Below are 19,911 nucleotides of genomic sequence, written 5' to 3' on the forward strand. Positions count from 1 at the left end.
GTATACGGAGCAAGACAGACCAGGCTTCTCATCCTGCTTTGTATTGTGTGAACCTGGGCGAACTCTTTACCCCTTCCAAACCTGTTTTCTCATCTTTTGAATAATGGTACCAGTGCCTTGCTTGGGTTTTGTATAGCATTACATAAAGAATACACGCAGGGCTCTTAGCTTCAGATAGAGCCACAGCTTAGTTACTAACTTATATCATGTTACTGCTGTACCACTGTACTTCTAGCTAATTATTTGTTGAGTGTGTGTGGTGCATGAAGCACGGCTCAGTAGATAGGAATGGAATTGAGTAGATTATGGAATTGACACAGAACAGCTAAGCAGCCTACCCAGGGTCACAGAACTAGCATGGCTAAGAACAAGCCCAGGTGGCTCCGATCCAGGGTGTGCACTCCTTATTAACACATTAGAAGTCTTACTTCCACTTTACCTATGGTTGTCTTTTCTAAAGAAGCCTTTTTTTGGGGAGCGGGGAAGGAGGTACACTTCTTTGCAGCTGATGTTTTGTGTTTGGCGAAAGGCATAGAAATAAAACCCTCAGTTCTGTATTTAGAGAGGTGCTGAGCAATCGCATGACAAGAAGGCCTATAGGAAAACCGAGGGACGTCTCCTCCCTCTCTATCCACGCCCAGGACTGTTTGGATGAGGAGGCTTCAGTCTGGCAGCGTTGTTACAGAGGGGAGGCTGATCATCTTCAGGCAGAAGTTGACTAGCTCTCTGGATTCCTAGAGTCCCTTCTCTTCAGATGTCTGCGAATGCCTCTTGGCTCCTGTCCTCCATCTATATAACTGAGGCTCATTAGAGGGAGATGGGAAGCAATAACAGCACCTTCCGTTGGAGTCTGTATCAGAGGATTCAAAAGGATCCCCACATCATGCAATCAAAGAGTCCTAACAAAATCTTCCGACATACTTTCAGTGTGCCAAGGACGACTTTTTTGTATAATAATGTATATTAATAACATATCAGTAGAGCTTCATTGAATATTTCCACACATGCACATATTGTATTAGTCATAGCCAACCACCCTACTTGACCCTCCCCCGACCCTTGCTCCCTTCTCAACCTCTCGTTATCACTATTCTGCTTAAAGATTCATGTGTTTAAGCATCCAAATATGGAAGAGCACACGAGCCACTTTTTCTGTGTCTTGCTTACTTCGCTCTGCGTTCTGTTTCCCAGTTCCAACTATTGCTACAAGTGAAAAGGTTTCATTTGTCTTTAAGACTGAATAACACTCAATTGAACATGTACGTTTTCTTTATTCATCCATCTGAATAGCACCTAGGTTGATGATCACATCTCTTAGGTATTGCTTGGAGTCTGGCTGCCATCTCGATAGTGCCAATCTTCTCTCCATCTTGTATCAGACAATGATGCGCTCTTTCTCTGAGTTTGTGGTGCTGTGTAGTGCTGTGTGGTGCTGTGTGGTGTAGTGTGGTGCTGTGTGGTGTGGTGCTGTGTGGTGTGGTGTGGTGCTGTGTGGTGTGGTGTGGTGCTGTGTGGTGTAGTGTGGTGCTGTGTGGTGTGGTGTGGTGCTGTGTGGTGTAGTGTGGTGCTGTGTGGTGTGGTGCGCTGCGCTGCGCTGCGGTGTGGTGAGGCTTCAGGGCTAGAGGGAACGAGATGACTCTGACTTACTGTTGTAGCCCCAGGTACTTAACCTCATTGGGGGTTTGCTGCCTCATCTATGAAATGAAAACACTAACAGCGTGGTAGGAGGATCAGTGACAACAAATATGCAGCGGCCGGCATTGTCTAGGGTGTAATGTGTCTTCAGTGAACTGTGGTTATCACCATTTCTCCACAAGAAGCAGTGAGGTTTTTTTTTTTTTTTTTTTCATTGCTGTTTCTCTGCACCCAGTGCAGTACCTAAAGCATAGTAGATTCTCAGGAAGCAGCTGCTGAATCAATAGAGTTGCTCTCAGGTCTTTTCAACAGTGGCGGACACTCAGATTTCTAACAGGCTATTTGCTTGCCTGGAACGGTCATCTTTAGCCTGCTCCTCCACTCTCCTGATGACGTCTTGTCTGCCCCCTCTTCATAGCATTTGTTAGCCAAGTTGCAATTTCACTTTTACATTATGTTAACTGTGTTATCAATATTTGAGTCTAAACTTCCTAAGGACAGGGAAACTGGATTAGCAGGGACCGGGAGACTTTCTGTCCCGATTTGCTATGAATATATTTTTTTTTCCACTTTCCACTTCTTAAAAAGACTCCCCCACCCTTTCTCTAGGAAGTGGGGTCTAGACTCTCAAATTGGATTAGATGCCAATCTCAGGCTGTTCCCGTGCCCCACCATAAATCATCCCTCTCCCCGTTTCTGGCTCAAGCATTGTGACTGTCTCCTTCCAGGGCCAATTAGACAGCCCCAAGGTGTCTCATTACGGTTATCAGGACTTCATTATACAGCTAGACCAGGCAGCAGGAGGTCCAGCAAAGCCGGGATTTTGGCAGGGCTGTGAGTCTGGAATAGGATTTGCCATTTTCTTCTTCCACACCCTGTCCACATTTATATTTAGTATTTATCACATCGTGTTGTAACTGTTAATTTCCAGATGTCTCCCCGCCCCCACCCAGCAAGGGCAGGATTATCTCTTGCCCTCAGAGGTTGCTGTGGTGCCCAGCATGCAAAGAGTGCTCACAAAGGTTTCCTAAAGAAATGACTCTTCTCAAGCTTTATTACTGAGGACAAAAACCAACTCATGGAGAAGGCCCTGCCTCTGGCTCAAACAATAACAACAAACCCTGATGCCCCCCACTCCTGCTCTCCACCCCCAATCTTTTTGTTTAACTTAGTTTGGGTTTTCTATTACTTGGAGCTGAAAACATTCTTTTAAAGCATAACAAATGGTATTCAAGCACAGGATCCCTGGTAGGTTTTTGTTCAAGAATGTCCATTCTACACATCCGGGCTCACTTCTGTACTTCTGTGTGTGTGTGTTTGTGTGTGTGTGTGTGTGTGTGTGTGTGTGTGTGTGTGTGTGTGTGTGTAGGCCAGAGGCTGACTTCTAGTATCTCTCCCATTGGTAACTACATTATTTTATTTTTTACTTTTGTGTTTTTGAGAGAGGGTTTCTCTGTGAAGCCTAGGCTGTCCTGGACTCACTCTGTAGACCCAGACTGGCCTTGAACTCACAGAGATCTGCCTGCCTCTGTTTGGGATTAAAGGCATGCACCATCACACTTGGTTTCTAATAAAAAACAATTATGATGTATCATTATTATTTTGTCGGTGGTGGTGGTGGTAATGTGTGTGTGTGTGTGTGTGTGTGTGTGTGTGTGTGTGTGTGTGTGTGTGTGTGTGTGTGTGCCTGTGGCATGTGCCCAAGTAGGGCAGAGGCTGTCCAAAATCCAGCTCTATCACTCTGTCTTACTTTCGTGAGACAGGATCTCTCATTGAACCACTAAATGTCTGGGCTGTCTGCCTAGGGAGTTACAGAAATCCACCTGTCTCTGCCCTTAATGCTGGTGTTAGAGGCACCCATCACTATTTCTGGCTGATTTGGGGTTCTTGTTTTGGGGACTGGCCTTAGCTGGTGGGGTGTTATCAGAAGTGAGCAAGCAGTAGGAGGACACTGCTTGCACAACCTTCAACACTGACAAGTCCTCCAGGAAGTCTCTGCTCTATTAACCAGGGTCCCAGAATTGATTCAGGTGGCTGTGTGACTCAGAGCTCAGCCTGTGCACAAGAGCCAAGCCTTGCTGGATCTGCATCCACCCAGGGGCTGCCCTAGACAAGTCAACCCTCGCACAAACCCCTATAAGACCTACGAGGAAAGACTCTTGCCTCACCACGTTGACATTTTATGGTTGTTTGTTAAGGAGTAATAGCTGATTGATCAAGGCTAGGTCAGGGGCTTCTAACCTTGGCAATGCCATCTGAGTTATTTAGAGAAATTTAAAGCTTCCCTTGAACTGTCCAGAGTGGTATTCAGAAAGCTACATTCCTTTTAAATTCCCTGGGTGGATTTTACATAGGCATCTCCCATCCTTTCATTATCTGTTATTTGGGAATCACAAATACTAACTTGTATGATGGGGTTTCTACATAACCTTTAAAATCTTTTCCTTTTTTTAACCACACAACAGAAAGAGAACTCCTTCCTAATACTGTCTGATTAAAGTCAGAGAAAGCCTTTCTTCCTGGAGTAGAATCTCCCTCTCTCAGAATCTTTTTCAACGTGAAAACTTTGGAGAAATCCGTGTTGACTTTTTTCCTTACTTAATCTGGAGAAAGATCCAGATGAGAGTTGTGATTTATGACCCAGGGTTATTTGCTTTCAACTTAAACTAAGGTTGTGTCCTCTTAGTATTTTTGCCTGGGCTATGATCAGCAGGCAAATGGAAATTTAAGGCAGAATATTAGGGTTTGGAGAGTGAAAGACACTGTTCATGGAAGAAGCATCCATGATGTTAAGCTTAGCAGAGAGGCTGCCGGGAGAAGGAGGCTGAGCAGGAAGGGGCTGAAATCACTCTTGATTCAGGACATCAGGAAGTGCCAGGCTCACAGAGGCTGGATGCAAACCCTAGAGGGTGTTAGAGGTGTAGATTTATTTAGATTAAAAAGTATGGAAGAACTTTGCAACTTAAGAGCAAATGGTTTTTTAAGTGTATGACAACAAAATTTTTTACATTGAAAAAAATTCAACAGAAAAATATGATGGGCAAGTACCTATTACCCACAATCCTCCTTTCCAGACAGTGTTGATGCAATAGAGTATGGCAGTCTTGACTGTTGTCTGGGCTGGTATGTATACATATTTTAGAGAAGCAAGATTTCCTTTTTCTTTAAAGATCACTTATTTATTAATGTGCGCCTGTATCTGTTTATGTGCTTCAGAACCCCTGGAACTGGAGTCACAGACAGTTGGGAGTCACCTAATGTGACTGCTGCGAATCAAACCTTTGAAAGAACAGGATGCACTCAACCACTGAACCATCTCTGCAGTCCCCAGGACTTTCTTATGCACACTCACTAGTATCCCTGTTTCTATACCATTAAACATTAACCTAATCATTATCAAACGCTGTACACAGACACCTACAAAGACAAGCAAACGCCAGTCCCAGGTGATGGCCACTGGGGCTGTGTTTTACTAGTACACAAAGGCTGTAATGAGCATCTTCATTTATTCATTGTCCTGTTCAGCCATCTTGAAAGCATACATTCCAATATTGGCACTGTTAGGAAAACAAATTTAAAGTCCACCCCCCGCCCCCCCCCCCCCGACTAAAGTTGCTTCTCCCTCCAAAATGTTTATATGAATAGTACTAAGTTTGTCCGTCCTTTTGACTCGTATTAATAATTATCCAAAGGGTTTTTTGGGTGTAGCTTAAATATTTCCCTTTATTGCTAATGGTTTTAAATATTTAAAAAAAAAGAATTTATTTTTAAAATGGGTGTTTTGCTTGCACGCATGTCTGTACCACATGTCTACACTGCCCTTGAATGCCAGAAAAGTGTCTAAGACCGTTGTAAGATGCTGGGTAGGTTCTGGGGTTTCCAACCTGGGGTCTCTGCAAGAGCTGCCATCTCGCTCCAGCCTTCAAACCTTTCTCATGTATCCATTGCCTGCACTTGTCCTGTTTGTCGTCACATTCTTTACTTTTTATGTTTAGTATTTGTCTTATGTTTAGATTGTAGCTTTCTTAGAGTGGATTTTTGCATGTCTTAATTTTACAATGAGATTATGAAATTCCTTCTGAAGTGGGCAACATAATAGACTGAAAAAAAAAACAGAAAATTTCCAAGAATTCGAACTATGATCTTATTGTCTGTGTAAAGTTATCATCTAGCAGGGTGAGGATCGCCAGAGCATGACTGGGTGCCAGTCTCAACTTCCTCATCTGGGGAAGATGAGAATGAAAACGCCTTTGTAGGGCTGTAAAATAGAGCTGGAGAGAATACAGGCTAAGAGCTTCCTCTAGGCCTTGGATATAGCAAATCCACTCTAAATCTGTGCTATTATGCGCGGAAAGGGTAACGCACTTTAAAGATTCAGCCGTGGGAATGTAGTTATCCAGGAACGGGCGGGGAGAGTCTTGGGGATTAAGCCATCCTCCCCGGCCTCAGCAACCCCCCAGAAGTGCACAGCTGGAGTGAGAACTCGGGTACCAATCTGGATCCTGCCCATTTCTTGGGATGTGACTGACCTTGGACAAGTCACCTTTGCCTTTACCTCCACCTGGAAAACACACGAAAGACCACCTGAGCTCGTGCAGGGTTAGGAGGCGCGTGGGAAAGGCTCACAAAGGGCTTCTGAGACCCGGGTCCCGGAGCGCTCGCGAGCATCCTCACCTCTGTCCCGCTAGCCAGAGGGTTTCGGGGACCCCGGCCCGCACCCCCCGCCCGCCTCAGGAACAATGGCTCCCCGGGAGGGGCGGAGCTCGGCGCCGGGGGTGTGCACGGGGCGGGGTCGCCGCTCCCTCCCCGCCCGCGGCTCCGTCACGCGCCCCTCACCGGGCGGGCCGGGGTCTTTGTGACGCGGCGGCGACGGCCGCGCGGACACAAAGGGAAGGCGAGCCTGCAAGCGAGGAGGCTGCGCCGGTCCCCGCCCCGCGCCCCCCGCGCGCGCCCCAGCTCCGAGTCCCCCACGCGGCGCGCTCCCTGCCCTCGCGCGCCCGCGCCCCTCGCCCGCGCCGGGGTCCCCCAACGAGGCTGTCCCGAGCGCTGAGGGCCGGGGCCTGGCGGGGATGCTGCGGGGCTGCCCCGGGCGGCGGCACGGCTGCTAGGAGGCGGCGCGGGGCCGGTGTGACCGGCCTGCCGCTCCTGCGCTCCCCGCCGTGCGGCCGCGACAGCATGGGCGCCCAGGCGCCGCTCCGGCTGCCGGCCGCGCCCCCGCTCGCTGTCTGTGGTTACACGTCGGTGCTTCTGCTCTTTGCCTTCTGCTTGCCCGAAAGCCGCGCGTCCAACCAGCCCGCGGGCGGCGGCGGGGACTGTCCCGGAGGCAGAGGCAAGAGCATCAACTGCTCAGGTAGGAGCGGCCGGCGCTCGCCTTTAGGGCTCCTCCCTTCCGCCCCGCTGGGCCGCGGGAGGACCCGGTGTGGACCGGGATACTGTGGAGTCCGGGGAGCTGGGCGGAGGGCGGGACGCGAGTTCGGTGTGCGGGCTTGGGGACCTGCGTTGGGGATGGGGAGTGGCCGTGCGTGAATCTGTGGGTGTCGAGTGGCCGGGGTGAGGGCGGCCCTGCGGCGTGGTGAGCAGGTGAGGTTCCGCGAGGCGAAGCAGTGATCGTGTGTGTGCTCGTGGAAGCGCGTGTTAAAGTGTTGTGAATCCTCTAGGGAGGGAGGACCGCCAGGTTGGGGGGGGGGCGAGAGAGAGAGAGAGAGAGAGAGAGAGAGAGAGAGAGAGAGAGAGAGAGAGAGGGAGAGAGAGAGAGAGAGAGAGCTTGTGATGGTGAGGAGCTGGGGGACTGAGGATAAGGGCCTGAGGACTGACCATGTGTTGGGAGGAGGGATTCTTCCTGAGTAGCCGGGTCTCAGAGAGGTCTTGTTGATAAAAGGAAGGAGTGGTTATGTTGTCTTTTGGGTTCAGGGGTGCAGCGGGGGCTTACAATGTCTGCCGGTCTGTGAATCTGGGCAGTAGGAAGTCCCAAGAGGGCCCAGGAAGTGTTTTGTATGTTGTGGATGGACAAAGCCTGGGGCTCAGGTAACCACTCTGGAGTATCTTAGGGGGAAAGAGATGAGAGTCCGGTAGTGAACCCAGTTTGACAGAGGGAGGGAGCTAGGGAGTCGTCTTGTGTGGGATTTGGGTATGAAAAGGTAATTAGGTCTCAGAGAGTGCCCCAGTGTAGCTAGTGTAATCCTGGGTTAATTAAAGTGCTGTAGAAAGAGAGGGCATGGTGCTGTGGGTGTTTGCCAGAGGACCTGGAGATTGGCAGCCAGGGGAGCCAGGGAGTGAGTGACCTCTCCCCTCTCTCCAAGGCCGCCTGCCCTCCCGCAGCTGTTGGAAACAAAGAGCTTGCTGGGGTTTTTAATGGATGACATGGGAGGAGGAGGGGGACCTTGCAGGAAAGTTCCCCCAATCCTTTCTGAAGGAGTCCCAGAGGAGCCAGGGCATTCAGGCCCTGGGGCAAGGAGAGGCTTCCAGGTTCTCTTTGGGGGGAGGGTAGGTTCTCTTGCAGCTGGCCCAACAGACCCAGTGGTCACAAGCCAGCTTTTGCTCATTTGGGCTTTTATCACTTCTCAGCCCAGCACTGGTCCTTTTAACTAGGGTTGAAGGAGGGAGGAGGAGTGCACCTCAGAGCCACTGGGAGTCGGCTAGCTGGCCTGCCAGACAACCTTGTACCTGTGAGGTCTTGAAGGGCCATTGATTATGGGACAGTGATTTAGGGGCAAGAGGGTTTATACTGGCCTGCTGTTTAGGATTTTTTTTGGGTGGGGGCGGGGGACACCTTTTTAGTAATTTTCTCATGGTATATTTTATGAGGGGGGAGGGGTTTTGAGAACTGTTAACAATGGCATGGCCGTTAACAGCGGTTCCATCCATAAAATCTCTTGCATTTTTCTAGTAGTCATAGGGATGAGATAATGCCTCAGTAAGCAGTCAGTTTTTATTTAAGAATGTAACCTATATGTCAGAGTGGCATTTTTTTGGGGTAACAAATAATGGTTATCATTTGTAGGTGATCACACCATGTCAAGATATTTTACTGGGTGATGGGTTAGGGTTATTTGTGTGTGTGTGTGTGTGTGTGTGTGTGTGTGTGTGTGTGTGTGTGTGTGTGCGCGCGCACTCGCGCGCGGGTGGGGTCAAGTTCGCTAACCTCATGTGTCCTTCCCATAGCATGGTATTTGCTGATGGATGTCCTTTAGTGCATAGGCCAAGTGTTTAGAAAGGACGTAAGGGACTGGCTCTCACGTGGTGTGGGAAGAAGGGTTTCACCTGGAGGCCATAGCTGTTGGTGCCTAGCTGTAATTTAGGGGGCAAGTTAGTTGATTTTTCTTAGTTTCTTCAATTAAAACAGACTTGATTTAATATCCCAGCCTTCCTTTAGGGATATTTGCCACTGGAAATGAATGCAAATGAGTCAGACTGTTCAAATGTTTTCAAGGGCTAAGGTATACTTTAATGATATTTTATTTTTATCTTATGTGTTTTCCCTGCATCTGTATGCATTACATTTGTGCAGTGCCTGGGGAGGCCAGGAGAGGGCGGGAGAAGGAGTCTCCTGGAGCTGTCCATCCTGTGGGTGCTGGGAACTGCACTCAGGTCCTCTTCAAGAGCAGCAGCTGGTCCTAATGGCTGAGCCATCACTCCAGGGCATATTGGCAGATTTTGTTATAACTCTCCAGGGCGAAGAAAAGATTAGTAAGGAAAATGCACACTTTAGTTGATGAATTTGAGAACTGTAGTAATCCTGATACATCAGTGTTAATACAACTTGAGATTGGAAGATTGCAAGTCCTTTGTGAAGCTAGCTGGAGAATGCCTAGGAGCTTTAAAGGCTAAGTACTGCCCTGGACTCCCCTTCGTTATCCTTTGGTTTGTTATCTTAGACTCCTGTGTCATGATGTGTGTGCTGGCTTACTCAGAGCTTTGTGGCATTTGTAAATGTGAAGATAAGCTATGGTTTTTATCAGTGGAAGTTGCCTGGATTATGGGAAGGTTGGGGTCCTGTGGTATTTTGCTGGAAGTTTGTTGATGTGTTAGTTAGCCTGACATTCGAGCTGTACATCCTCTAAATTGACTTTAATAGATTTCCAAGCTTTTGGTGCTCGACATTTTCTCTCCTGTTCACCAGATTATCCTTGAAAGATACGGTCAGAGCATCTTGCTAGGCTGCATCACTCTTTCCTTTTCTGTTCTAGTGGGACAGCAAATGCCCTACAGAACGTGCCTTCATAAGGAATTTAAGTGTGTGTGTGCGTACACACACACACACACACACACACACACACACACACATTCTAGAAAACTTCAGCAGCTAGGTCACAACTTTACCTATAGATGATTTTCTGAATCTACGTACCCTCTCCCATTTCTTTTATTTTTATTTTTTTAAACTGAGGGCGTGTTCTTGAATTTCTGGTCTCCAGGCTCCTTGCCAAGACCGGGTAAATATTTAGCAATAGTTTCTAAGTATGATCGGAAAGTTTTTCAGTGTCACTGAGCATAATTGGTTTGCCCAGGAAGTGTATTTTGGAGTCGGCTCTATGGTTGGCAGCTGGTCAGGGCGTGAGGCACTTACCTTAGGTGTTCTCCCTTTTGTCAGAGTCCTGGTTTGGAGAGCATGCGCCTTTAAGGCAGTGATGTTGAGTGTGTCTGTGCTGTGCCTTCATCCCCGGCTGTGTAGCGTCTTCCCTGAGCTATAGACCCTTTTCTTCTCTCATCTATGTAAGCTCCTTTTGTTGGTCTCTTTCCACACTGGCCTTCATTCTGGCCTTCAGGCTTCTGATTTTTTTTTTTTTTGTCTCTGATTTTACATCTTTTTATTGATAGTTACTCTTTAAATACTAATTTGTGAGGAAGCTCTCTGCTTATCCAAAAAGAAAAAAAATGTAGCAATTGCTGGACATTTGTGAAGATGAACTTAAGCCCAAGAGACCGGGTGGTCTTAGACAGTATTCTCCTCCACTTGGATTTGGGAGCTCCTGGGGTATGAGGAGAACAGATGAGGCTAAATATACGAAATTTATGGAACATTTCTGGTTCAGGGAATGTAGTTAAAGAGGTAGAAAAACACAGGCCAGCACATGGCATTCAGTGACAGACATAAGAAAGGAAATTTTAACTGGGTTAAAAAAAATACTAGAGGGGCCTGGAAAGATGGCTCAGAGGTTAAGAGCACTGACTGCTCTTCCAGAGGTCCTGAGTTCAATTCCCAGCAACCACATGGTGGCTCACAACCATCTATAATGTGATCTGATGCATACTGTATACATAATAAATAAATCTTTAAAAAAAATGCCAGAGGAGTTAGAAGCAGGTCCTCTAGATGTTATGTGGTGGGAAGAATCTTATAAACAGACGGCGTGGATGTTGGGTTAACAGGAGAGCCTAGTTAGTGGCAATTCAGGATCCTGGGGAATAAACAATGAGTTTTCAGTTAGTGTGGAAAATTGTGACCAGAGCACTGTTTGATGTCTCTTATATGTAAAATGTGGTAATTAATTTACTTAGTGAACCTTGAGTGATCCTGTGTAGTATTATCTAATATACCAGATATTAAAGGGAAATGTATGAGAGGTCCTCCCTGCCTTCAGAGACCTTATAGGCAGAGTAGGAGTGATACTGTCTTACAGAACATGTACAATGGAACGCCTGCCTAGTACATCTGGATCTGCCTCTCCCCATCTGAATAAGCATTTATTGACCACAGATGCTAATTGGAATAATAATAATAATAATAATAATAATAATAATAATAATAATAGACAGCACAATAAGAATGGTACAGTAACAAAATTAAATATCACCACTAATTCTATAACATTTCTTCACTCTGCAAAGAAACCTACTATTGACATTCATTCCCTCTCCTGAGCCACTGGCTCTACTTGTCAGCATTGTGTCACTAGATTGACTTATTCTGGCATACAAGGAAGTGGAATCACACCTTGTGAGGTCCACTGTACCCGATTTCTTTTACTTGATGTGGAATTGTCAACGTTCACCCAGGTATTAGATCTACAGTCCTCTTCAGGGCTAACTAATATTCCATTGCATGGGTGTGGTAATGTCTTGTGCATCCTTTTCTGCTGCTGTCATCTCATGGGTGTTCACTTAATGGAGTCAGAGGATCACATTACCATTACATTTTGAGGAGTTCTCACACTGCATCTCCAAGTTTCTGTGCCCTTTCACGTTCTCGCCGGCAATGTGTGTGAGGGTTCCAGTTTCTCCACATGCCTCATGGAATTTGTGTCTGTCTTTCTGATTACAACTATCCCAGTGGGTGTGAAATTTTGTGTCACAGTGGCTTTGATTTGCATTTACCCAGTGAGTGTGATGAGGATAAACGTCTTTTCATATACTTACTGGTCATTTGTAAGTCTTATTTGGTGAGTGGAAATATTTGTTTAAATCTTCTCCTGGCCTTGATTTTGACATCTGAGGTTAGCCAATCTCCACACTCAGGAAGGCTCACAACACACGTCTATATGATAAAACTCCTCCCGTTAGCTGCAGTTCACCTGTGTGCTATGTACTCTCCCTGCCTTCCAAGAGTCAGTTCTGTTTGCTCTCAAACTTATTTATACCAACAGTACTTATGAGTATAATTTAATAAAGTGTTCCTCAGATTGAGAAGAACAGATATGAAAAGTTATTTTGTGAGATGCTTAGGAAAGACTTGATAAAGGAAAGAGATTGAAGGAATTGCTTTCGAATGAATTAGATTTGAGATCAAGACAACAGGAACGGCGGAGCAGCCCTGACGAATTTGGATTCCCAAGAAAACATTACAAGTATTTTGCAGACCTCTGCTTTCCTGAAAGGAGCACAGACACTGCAGGCAACTGAATCATTAGTGTGGTTTGCATAAGAAAATGGGCAACTGTTTCCCCCAGGGTCCTACACAAAGCAAAAGTCTGGGTGAGACATTGGGAAGTGAATGCATGTTTATGATTTAAAAGGGTTAACACAATCCTGTATCATTTTAAAGCAATTTCTCCAGCCGGGCATGGTGGCACACATGCCTATAATCCCAGCATTCGGGAGGCAGAGGCAGGTGGATTCAAGGTGGATTGTGAATTCGAGGCCAGCCTGGTCTACAAAGTGGGTCCAGGACAGCCAAGGCTACACAGAGAAACCCTGTCTCAAAAAACCAAAACCAAACCAAACCAAAACAAAAAAACCAAAAACCAATTTCGCCATTTAAAAAAAAATTGAAGATAGATTTTTTTTCATACAGTATATTCTGAGTACAGTTTCCCCTCCCCCTACACCTTCCCAGTTCTGGTCCACCAGTGCATTCAGAAAGGCCCCGCCCCCTTTCCAGAGTGCTGAGGAATGGGAGTTAGAGTACCTGGTGCTAGAGCCAGACCGTGAGGGGGTAGTAGAAGGTCACGTGGGAAGCCTAGGAGTGCCTTTGCCTGGAACCTTCTGGTCCTAGTCTTGTAGCCCCTCGCCTCCTTCAAATATTTGCTGCAATGCCACTCTTCCAACATGGCTGCTTTCAGCACCTCCTGTAGCCTCTCCCCTCTCTCACCCTGTTGCCCATCATACTCTTTTTGTTCCTTTATAAGATATTTTTGAGGCCAGGCAGTGGTGGTGCACGCCTTTAATCCTAGCACTCGGGAGACAGAGGCAGGTGGATCCTTGTAAGTTAGAGGCCAGCCTGGTCTACAATGCGAGTCCAGGACAGCCACGGCTACACAGAGAAACCCTGTCTCAAAAAACAAACAAACAAACAATAAATATAATTATATATATATATATATATATTATATTTCCCTGAGTTACTCAATTAGATCATATCATGCCGAGAATGGTACCTGGTATGGTTGCCTCTATTGCATATTTATTTATGGAATGGTGTAATGACCAAAGGAACACTGCATCTGGAGAGAGCTGGGAGAGGGGTTTCTAGGCTGAGGGGAAGGCTTTAGAAAAGGCAAAGTGCAGGTGGAATTTCAGGGCTATTTCCTGTGATGTATAATAATGATCGCCAATTTAGGAGATGAACCGGGCAACTGTCAGGGGTTATGTAGCTTAGGGAAGCCCCTAGGTGCACCCCTTTAATCCCAGCACTCGGCAGGCAGAGGCAGGTGGATCCCTGTGAGTGTGAGTCCAGCCTGGTCTATAAAGTGAGTCCAGAACAGCCAGGGCTACACAGAGAAACCCTGTCTTGAAAAACCAAAAAAAAAGAAAGAAAGCAAGCAAGAATGCAAAGCCTGGAATTGGCCAGGAAGAAATGGAGAACTTGGCAGTATGGTGGAAAATACTGTGGAGACTGAGACTCCTGTTCATCCTATAAGGTGTTTACAAAGTCCCATTGGGGGCTAGAGAGATGGCTCAGAGGTTAAGAGCACTGTCTGCTGTTCCAGAGATCTAGGGTTCAATTCCCAGCAACCACATAGTGGCTCACAACTATCTATAATGTGATCTGATGCCCTCTTCTGGCATGAAGGTGTACATGCAGGCAGAGCACTCATACATATAATACACACACACACACACACACACACACACACACACACACACACTGGTTGTTAACCATGAAAACCTCAAGGTTTCACTTCAAAATCTGGATTTCAGCCACTTATAGACCTGGAGACACTGGCAACTTTGAGCTCTCATTTTCACATAGCCACAATGAGCCAATGGTGAGTAACGTGTGGGAGTTTCCGTCCTCTGGTCCCTCAGCAGCCAGCCTGCTTCCTGTGACTTCTGCCCTAGCCCCTGGATCTGTTCTAGAGACCTGTGAGTTGTGGCACACTTAATGTGGGGTGGATGGCCCGGAGGAGACCTCGTACCATCCTTCTCTTCACTGTCACCAGGTTGGATGGAGATCTGCTCCTGCAGTGCCCAGCTTCCCTGAAGCATGCTTTGTGAGACCTTCCTTGTGCTGTGCCCTGCTCCTTTGTCCACCAGGCTAGCATCCCAACTTCCAAAGGAAGGGACTGGTTGTCAGTGGGCAATGTAGTGTTTTCAGGGAAGCAAAAAGAGCCACATCACTCGGGTTTTTTTCTTCCTGTCTGCCCTTAAACCTTATTTTAAATCTACCTCTTTTTTTGTGTTTGAAACTTACTCTACTATCTGGTTATAACATTTTCCTTGGGATTCCCCAGCGATATTTTTATCATACTTATTTCCTCGGCATTTTCTTCATTCTGCCTTGGCACTTTCTTTTTTTACACTTTGCCTTTTCTTTTTTCCTTTCTAAATTTGTCACATTCAATTTCTAAAAATATACTAAGGCATCTATGGTTACACCTCACTTATGTGGACTTAAGTGTGTTAGCTTGCTTAGTGGCTGTATGTTATGGTCTGAGAATGTGCAGTATAGATTTTTTTAGGTTTGAGTATATTAAAAGTAAGTGGATATTGACAGGTGATATGAACAAAATGTATGAAAAATTTACATGAGGAAAAGAAGTTTCTTGGCTTCTCATTTTCCATGTTAATTCTTTAAAAATATTTATGTATATGAGTATTCTATCTGCATGTACACTTACATGCCAGAAGAGGGTGTCAGATGACATTACAGATGGTTGCAAGCCAGTGGTTGCTGGGACTTGAACTCAGGACCTCTGGAAGAGCTGATAGTGCTCTTAACCACTGAGCCATCTCTCCAGCTTCCCCCATGTTAAATCTTATTTTACTAAACTTCTAAAAATTCTTAATTTCAGAAGGGGGAGTTGTAGGAGTGCACCCACATTCTCTCGCTGGGTTCTTGTGACGTCTCCCCATAGTTGCTCTCACTTTGTGTATCTGCTCTGTACTTACCTAGTTTCCTGTTTATCTGCCCTTCTGTTTCATTTTCTTTATGAACCTAGCTCGGCCAGACTGGCTTCTCACAAAGAGAAAGATTTATTTCTTGAAGATCTATTTTGTGTGTGTGTGTGTGTGTGTGTGTGTGTGTGTGTGTGTGTGTGTGTACATGCATGCAGGTGCCCACAGAGGCTAGAAAAAGGAGCTGTTGCTGAAGTTACAGGCAGCTGTAAGCATCTGGACATGGGTGCTTGGAACTGAACTCTGGTCCTCTGGAAGAACAGCATGTGCTCTTAACCACTGAGCCATTTCTCCAGTTTCTAACTCACTATTTGTATTAGTTCTGTGTGTGTGTGTGTGTGTGGTGTGTATAATATGGATGTGTTCATGTTCATATGTGTAGCCTATGTGTGGAGGCCAGAGGTACATGTGGCGTGTCGACCTCAGTCTCTTGCTGCCTAGTGTTTGAGACAGTCTTTCACTGAACCTGGAGACCACTGATGAGGCTACACAGGCCAGGCTAGTGGGACCCAGGCAGCCACCCGACTCTGCCTCTCCAGTGCTGGAATTACATACAGATAGCCACTTCCATACTTGGATGTCACAGGGAGGTGGGGTGGGGATCCCAAGCCAGGCAGGCAGATCGCTGTGAGTTCGAAGCCAGCCTGGTCTACAAAGCGAGTCTAGGACAGCCAATGCTACACAGAGAAATCCTGTCTCGAAACCCAGCCCCCCCCCCCCCCCCGGAAAAAAAGGAAAAAAAAAAAAAAAGGAAATCAAAGCCAGGCCTTCATGTTTCCAGTTTGTTGGCTGAAACAGCACCCCAGCTTCCCTATATATTTAATTTTTATTTTGTCATCTGTTAATAAAATGTTGAAACCTCCAAGTATGACATAGGTTTTCAACAGGAATTTTTGTTGTTCTGTTTAGGAAACGTACATTAGACTTGATTTGTTGTACTTTTTGCCTTTGTTTATTCCTTATACTCTTTTGCACTTTAAAGGCTTTTCTCAAGTTATAATAGCCAACCATTTCTGGATTCATCTTTGCGTTTTTCAGAGTTGGAATTGGGTTTCCAGCAGGATTCGGGGTACTCTGCTCTCTTAGGCTTCCAGCCCAGTTACGACAGTCGTGATGTGTGCGCTGCTCTTGACCCTTTCGTGTTTCTGTGGTGCTGGGGCTGGGGCTGGGGTCCTGCCGCCAAGGCACTGTGGTGCTCACTCACACTTCTGAGCCACGCTCTCTCTGGGAGCCAAGACTGGAGTGACTTCAGGTCCCCAGGACTGGGGTCACAGTGTAGCATCATTATGCCGAGCTATCTCTGTTCTTCTTTGTTCTTGTTCTTCCTTCCTTCCTTTCTTTCTTTCTTTCTTTCTTCCTTTCTTCCTAACTATACAGTGCAGTGATTTTAATATAAACACAGGTTCTGTAAAACATTATCGTCATTTGTTTCCCTCCTGTCCCAGAGAAACTTCCTATCTGTTAGTGTAATTGGAATTTTAGGAAAAAACCTTATTCCTGTACGGAGCTGAGCAGAGGGACATTGCTTGGTCTGGTGACACTGGGAAATATAGACAGAGGGTCAGAGACCTGGCTTTGAGGGGCCAACAGGGACTTTTAAAAAAAATTTATTTACTTTATGTAGATGAGTGCTCTATCTGGATGTATACCTGTGTGTCAGAAGAGGGTACCAGATCTCATTATAGATGGTTGTGAGCCACCATGTGGTTGCTGGGAATTGAACTCAGGACCTCTGGAAAAGCAGACAGTGTTCTTAACCTCTGAGCCATCTCTCCAGCCCCCAACAGGGACATTTCTTATTATAGAAAAGGCAAGCAAAAGGTGAGTGTTGAGGATTAGTATAGCAGTGACATGTGTGACCAATATTTTTATTTTCCTGTCTATTATAATCAGCCATCTTCGTTTAATTTGATATTTGTTAGTTTTCATTTTCCCTACGTACATACATAGATTCTTTAATGAATTAAAGGAATTTAAATTTCTTTTTTAAGTTTGGTGTGGTAGTGACTTCAATCCATTGAGGACTCTTTAAATATGAAGTTAAAAGCCTTATAACTGAACTATTTTTATACGTTACTATTAATTCTGTTATTAGCTTCTCTCCAGAGAGAGATCAGAGGTTTACGAACTTGGCATAGTGCTCGCTTGCATTTTAGAATTGTATGCTTGAGTCATAAACTCTTTTTTAGTCTATATTTTTTGTTTGTTGTGGTGGCTTCATTTATTGTGAACTTCATAGCAGTTCAGATTTTTTTTTTTAATGGTTAATCCCAGCACTCAGGAGGCAGAGGCAGGTGGATCTCTTATGACTTTGGGGACGACAGCCAGCCTGGTCTGTCCTCAGACCAAACAAGCTCTGGGTTAGCTGAGACTACATAGTGAGGCCTTGTCTCAAAAGATTTCCCCCCTCCTTTAAAGCAATTAATACCAGTTCTCCATTGCCAATTTTCAGGCTGTTTTTTGTTTTTGTTTGGTGTTTTGTTTTGTTTTTTCCAAGACAGGGTTTCTCTGTGCAGCCTTGGCTGTCCTAGACTCGCTTTGTAGATCAGGCTGGCCTCAAACTCACAGCGATCCACCTGCCTCTGCCTCCCAAGTGCTGGGATTAAAGGCGTGCGCCACCATGCCCGGCCAGGCTGTTTTTATTTTTTATTTTTTGTCTCTGTAGGTGAGTTCTTGGTTTCTAGATTTCTCCTATTCTACTGAGTGTTACAGACACTAAGGGGCACGGGTTAGAAAGCGAAGCAGAGGCCAGTCTTTATGTATTCAGACTCACTAACTTTGAAAAATGCTTGATGGAGGCTGTTTATTAACTGGAAAATTCTAAAACATGTATGGAAGCAAATGCACATTCAAGGTAAAAATGAGAGTATAACTATGTGCATTTTATATCCTGCTTTTCTTTTTAACTCTATGGCGGGTCTTTGTCCTCTATTTAATGCTCTTTTTTGTTTATGTGTGTGTGTGTGTGTGTGTGTGTGTGTGTGTGTGTTTTCCCAAGGAGGCCAGAAGAGAGCACCAGGTCCCTAGAGTTGGAGCTATCGATGACTGTGAGCTGCCTGACACGGTGCTGGGAACTGAGCTCTGGTCCCCTGTGATAGCAGTGAGCAGTCTTCACCTCTGAGCCATCGCTCCAGCCCACTGGTCTTCTTTTACACACTTTAATAGCCAGGCAATCAATAATTTATTTAATTAATTCCTAACAGATGGACACCTAGTTTATTTAATTAACTCCTAGCAGATGGATACTTAGGTTGGTGCTTGCTAAGATGAGAATGTTTTGATGTGGAGATAATGCGCAGAGGGACCAGCTCTGGGAAGGCTGTTGCTGAAGGACCATTTGAGCCTCAGAAATCCAGGACAGTCCTGGCAACATAGGTCAACACTGTCAAAACAAAAACAAAAACAAAGAGAGTAGATATGGAAAATGCTTTCCACATAGTGTATATTTTATTTTCTATCATAATTTCCTAGAAATGAAACTGTCGGGTAAAAGGATAAAGACAAAATTTTAATAAATATGGACATGAGGGCTTTGCTGGAATGTTCTCATTGTTGGCTCAGTGCTCATTTTTCATACGTTTTCCACCACCAACATCTTTATCAACAGAGCGACCTGAGGTTTCTATCTACAGCATCTTAAGAGAGAGGCCCTGTCTTCCTTGTACAGAGCGGTTAATTTCTATGATCATACAGCTGATTAGGGAAAGCCAAGAGACTACTGGAGATCTTGTACCATGTGGCATTTTTGTGCCTGGCTTCTTTCTTTCTCTCAGTGTGTTTTCCATCCCTCCTTCCTTTCCTTTCTCTCTCCGCCTCCCCAGCTTTTGGTTTTGGTTTTGGTTTTTTTTTAGACAGGGTTTCTCTGTGTAGCTCTGGCTGTCCTGGAACTCACTCTGTAGACCAGGCTGGCCTCAAACTCGCAGAGATCTGCCTGCCTCTGCCTCCCGAGTGCTGGGATTAAAGACATGTGCCACCACCCGGCTCCTCTCAGTGTATTTTCAAGGCCCCCTCCCCCATACCATAGCATACAATCTTTTTGATTTGAAAAGTAATAGAAGGTCATCATAAAGCTAAAGATAATATTTCAGATAATTAAGAAACTCCAAATTCTCCCAAGGAGGACTTATAGTTCATATTTTGCTTTCACGCTCTGTGTGTGAGCGCACATCCATTTGTGTGTGGCGTGGTTTCTTTTGTGGAGGTCAGAGGACTACCTCAGGCACTGCTCTTCACATGCCACCTTTTTGGGAGACCAAGTCTTTGCTGTTTTTTCTTTTTCTTTCTTTCTTTCTTTTAACATGTAGAAGGCAGTTTATTTGTTTGGTTTTGTTGTTGTTGTTGTTGGTTTTTTTTTCTGAGATAGGGTTTCTCTGTGTAGCCTTGACTACTGGACTCACTTTGTAGACCAGGCTGGCCTCGAGCTCACATCCATCCACCCGCCTCTGCCTCCCAAGTGCTGGGATTAAAGGTGTGCACCACCACCACCCGGCTTCTTTGCTGGTG

The 19,911-nt window shown here is 45.7% G+C and overlaps 1 protein-coding gene across 1 annotated transcript in view; it reads left to right on the forward strand.

Moving 5' to 3' along the window:
- Positions 1-6,508: 6,508 nt before the first annotated feature.
- TMEFF1 (transmembrane protein with EGF like and two follistatin like domains 1) overlaps positions 6,509-19,911 on the forward strand; it is an 82,962-nt gene continuing 69,559 nt past the window's right edge. Inside the window, exon 1 of the mRNA XM_084779549.1 lies at positions 6,509-6,985. Coding sequence (XP_084635675.1) covers positions 6,811-6,985 — 175 coding nt within the window. The 5' untranslated portion in view covers positions 6,509-6,810. The remainder of the gene's footprint in view (positions 6,986-19,911) is intronic.

Source organism: Acomys minous (genome assembly GCF_964271855.1).
Source record: "Acomys minous genome assembly, chromosome: 1".
In the NCBI taxonomy this organism is placed as follows: Eukaryota; Metazoa; Chordata; class Mammalia; order Rodentia; family Muridae; genus Acomys; species Acomys minous.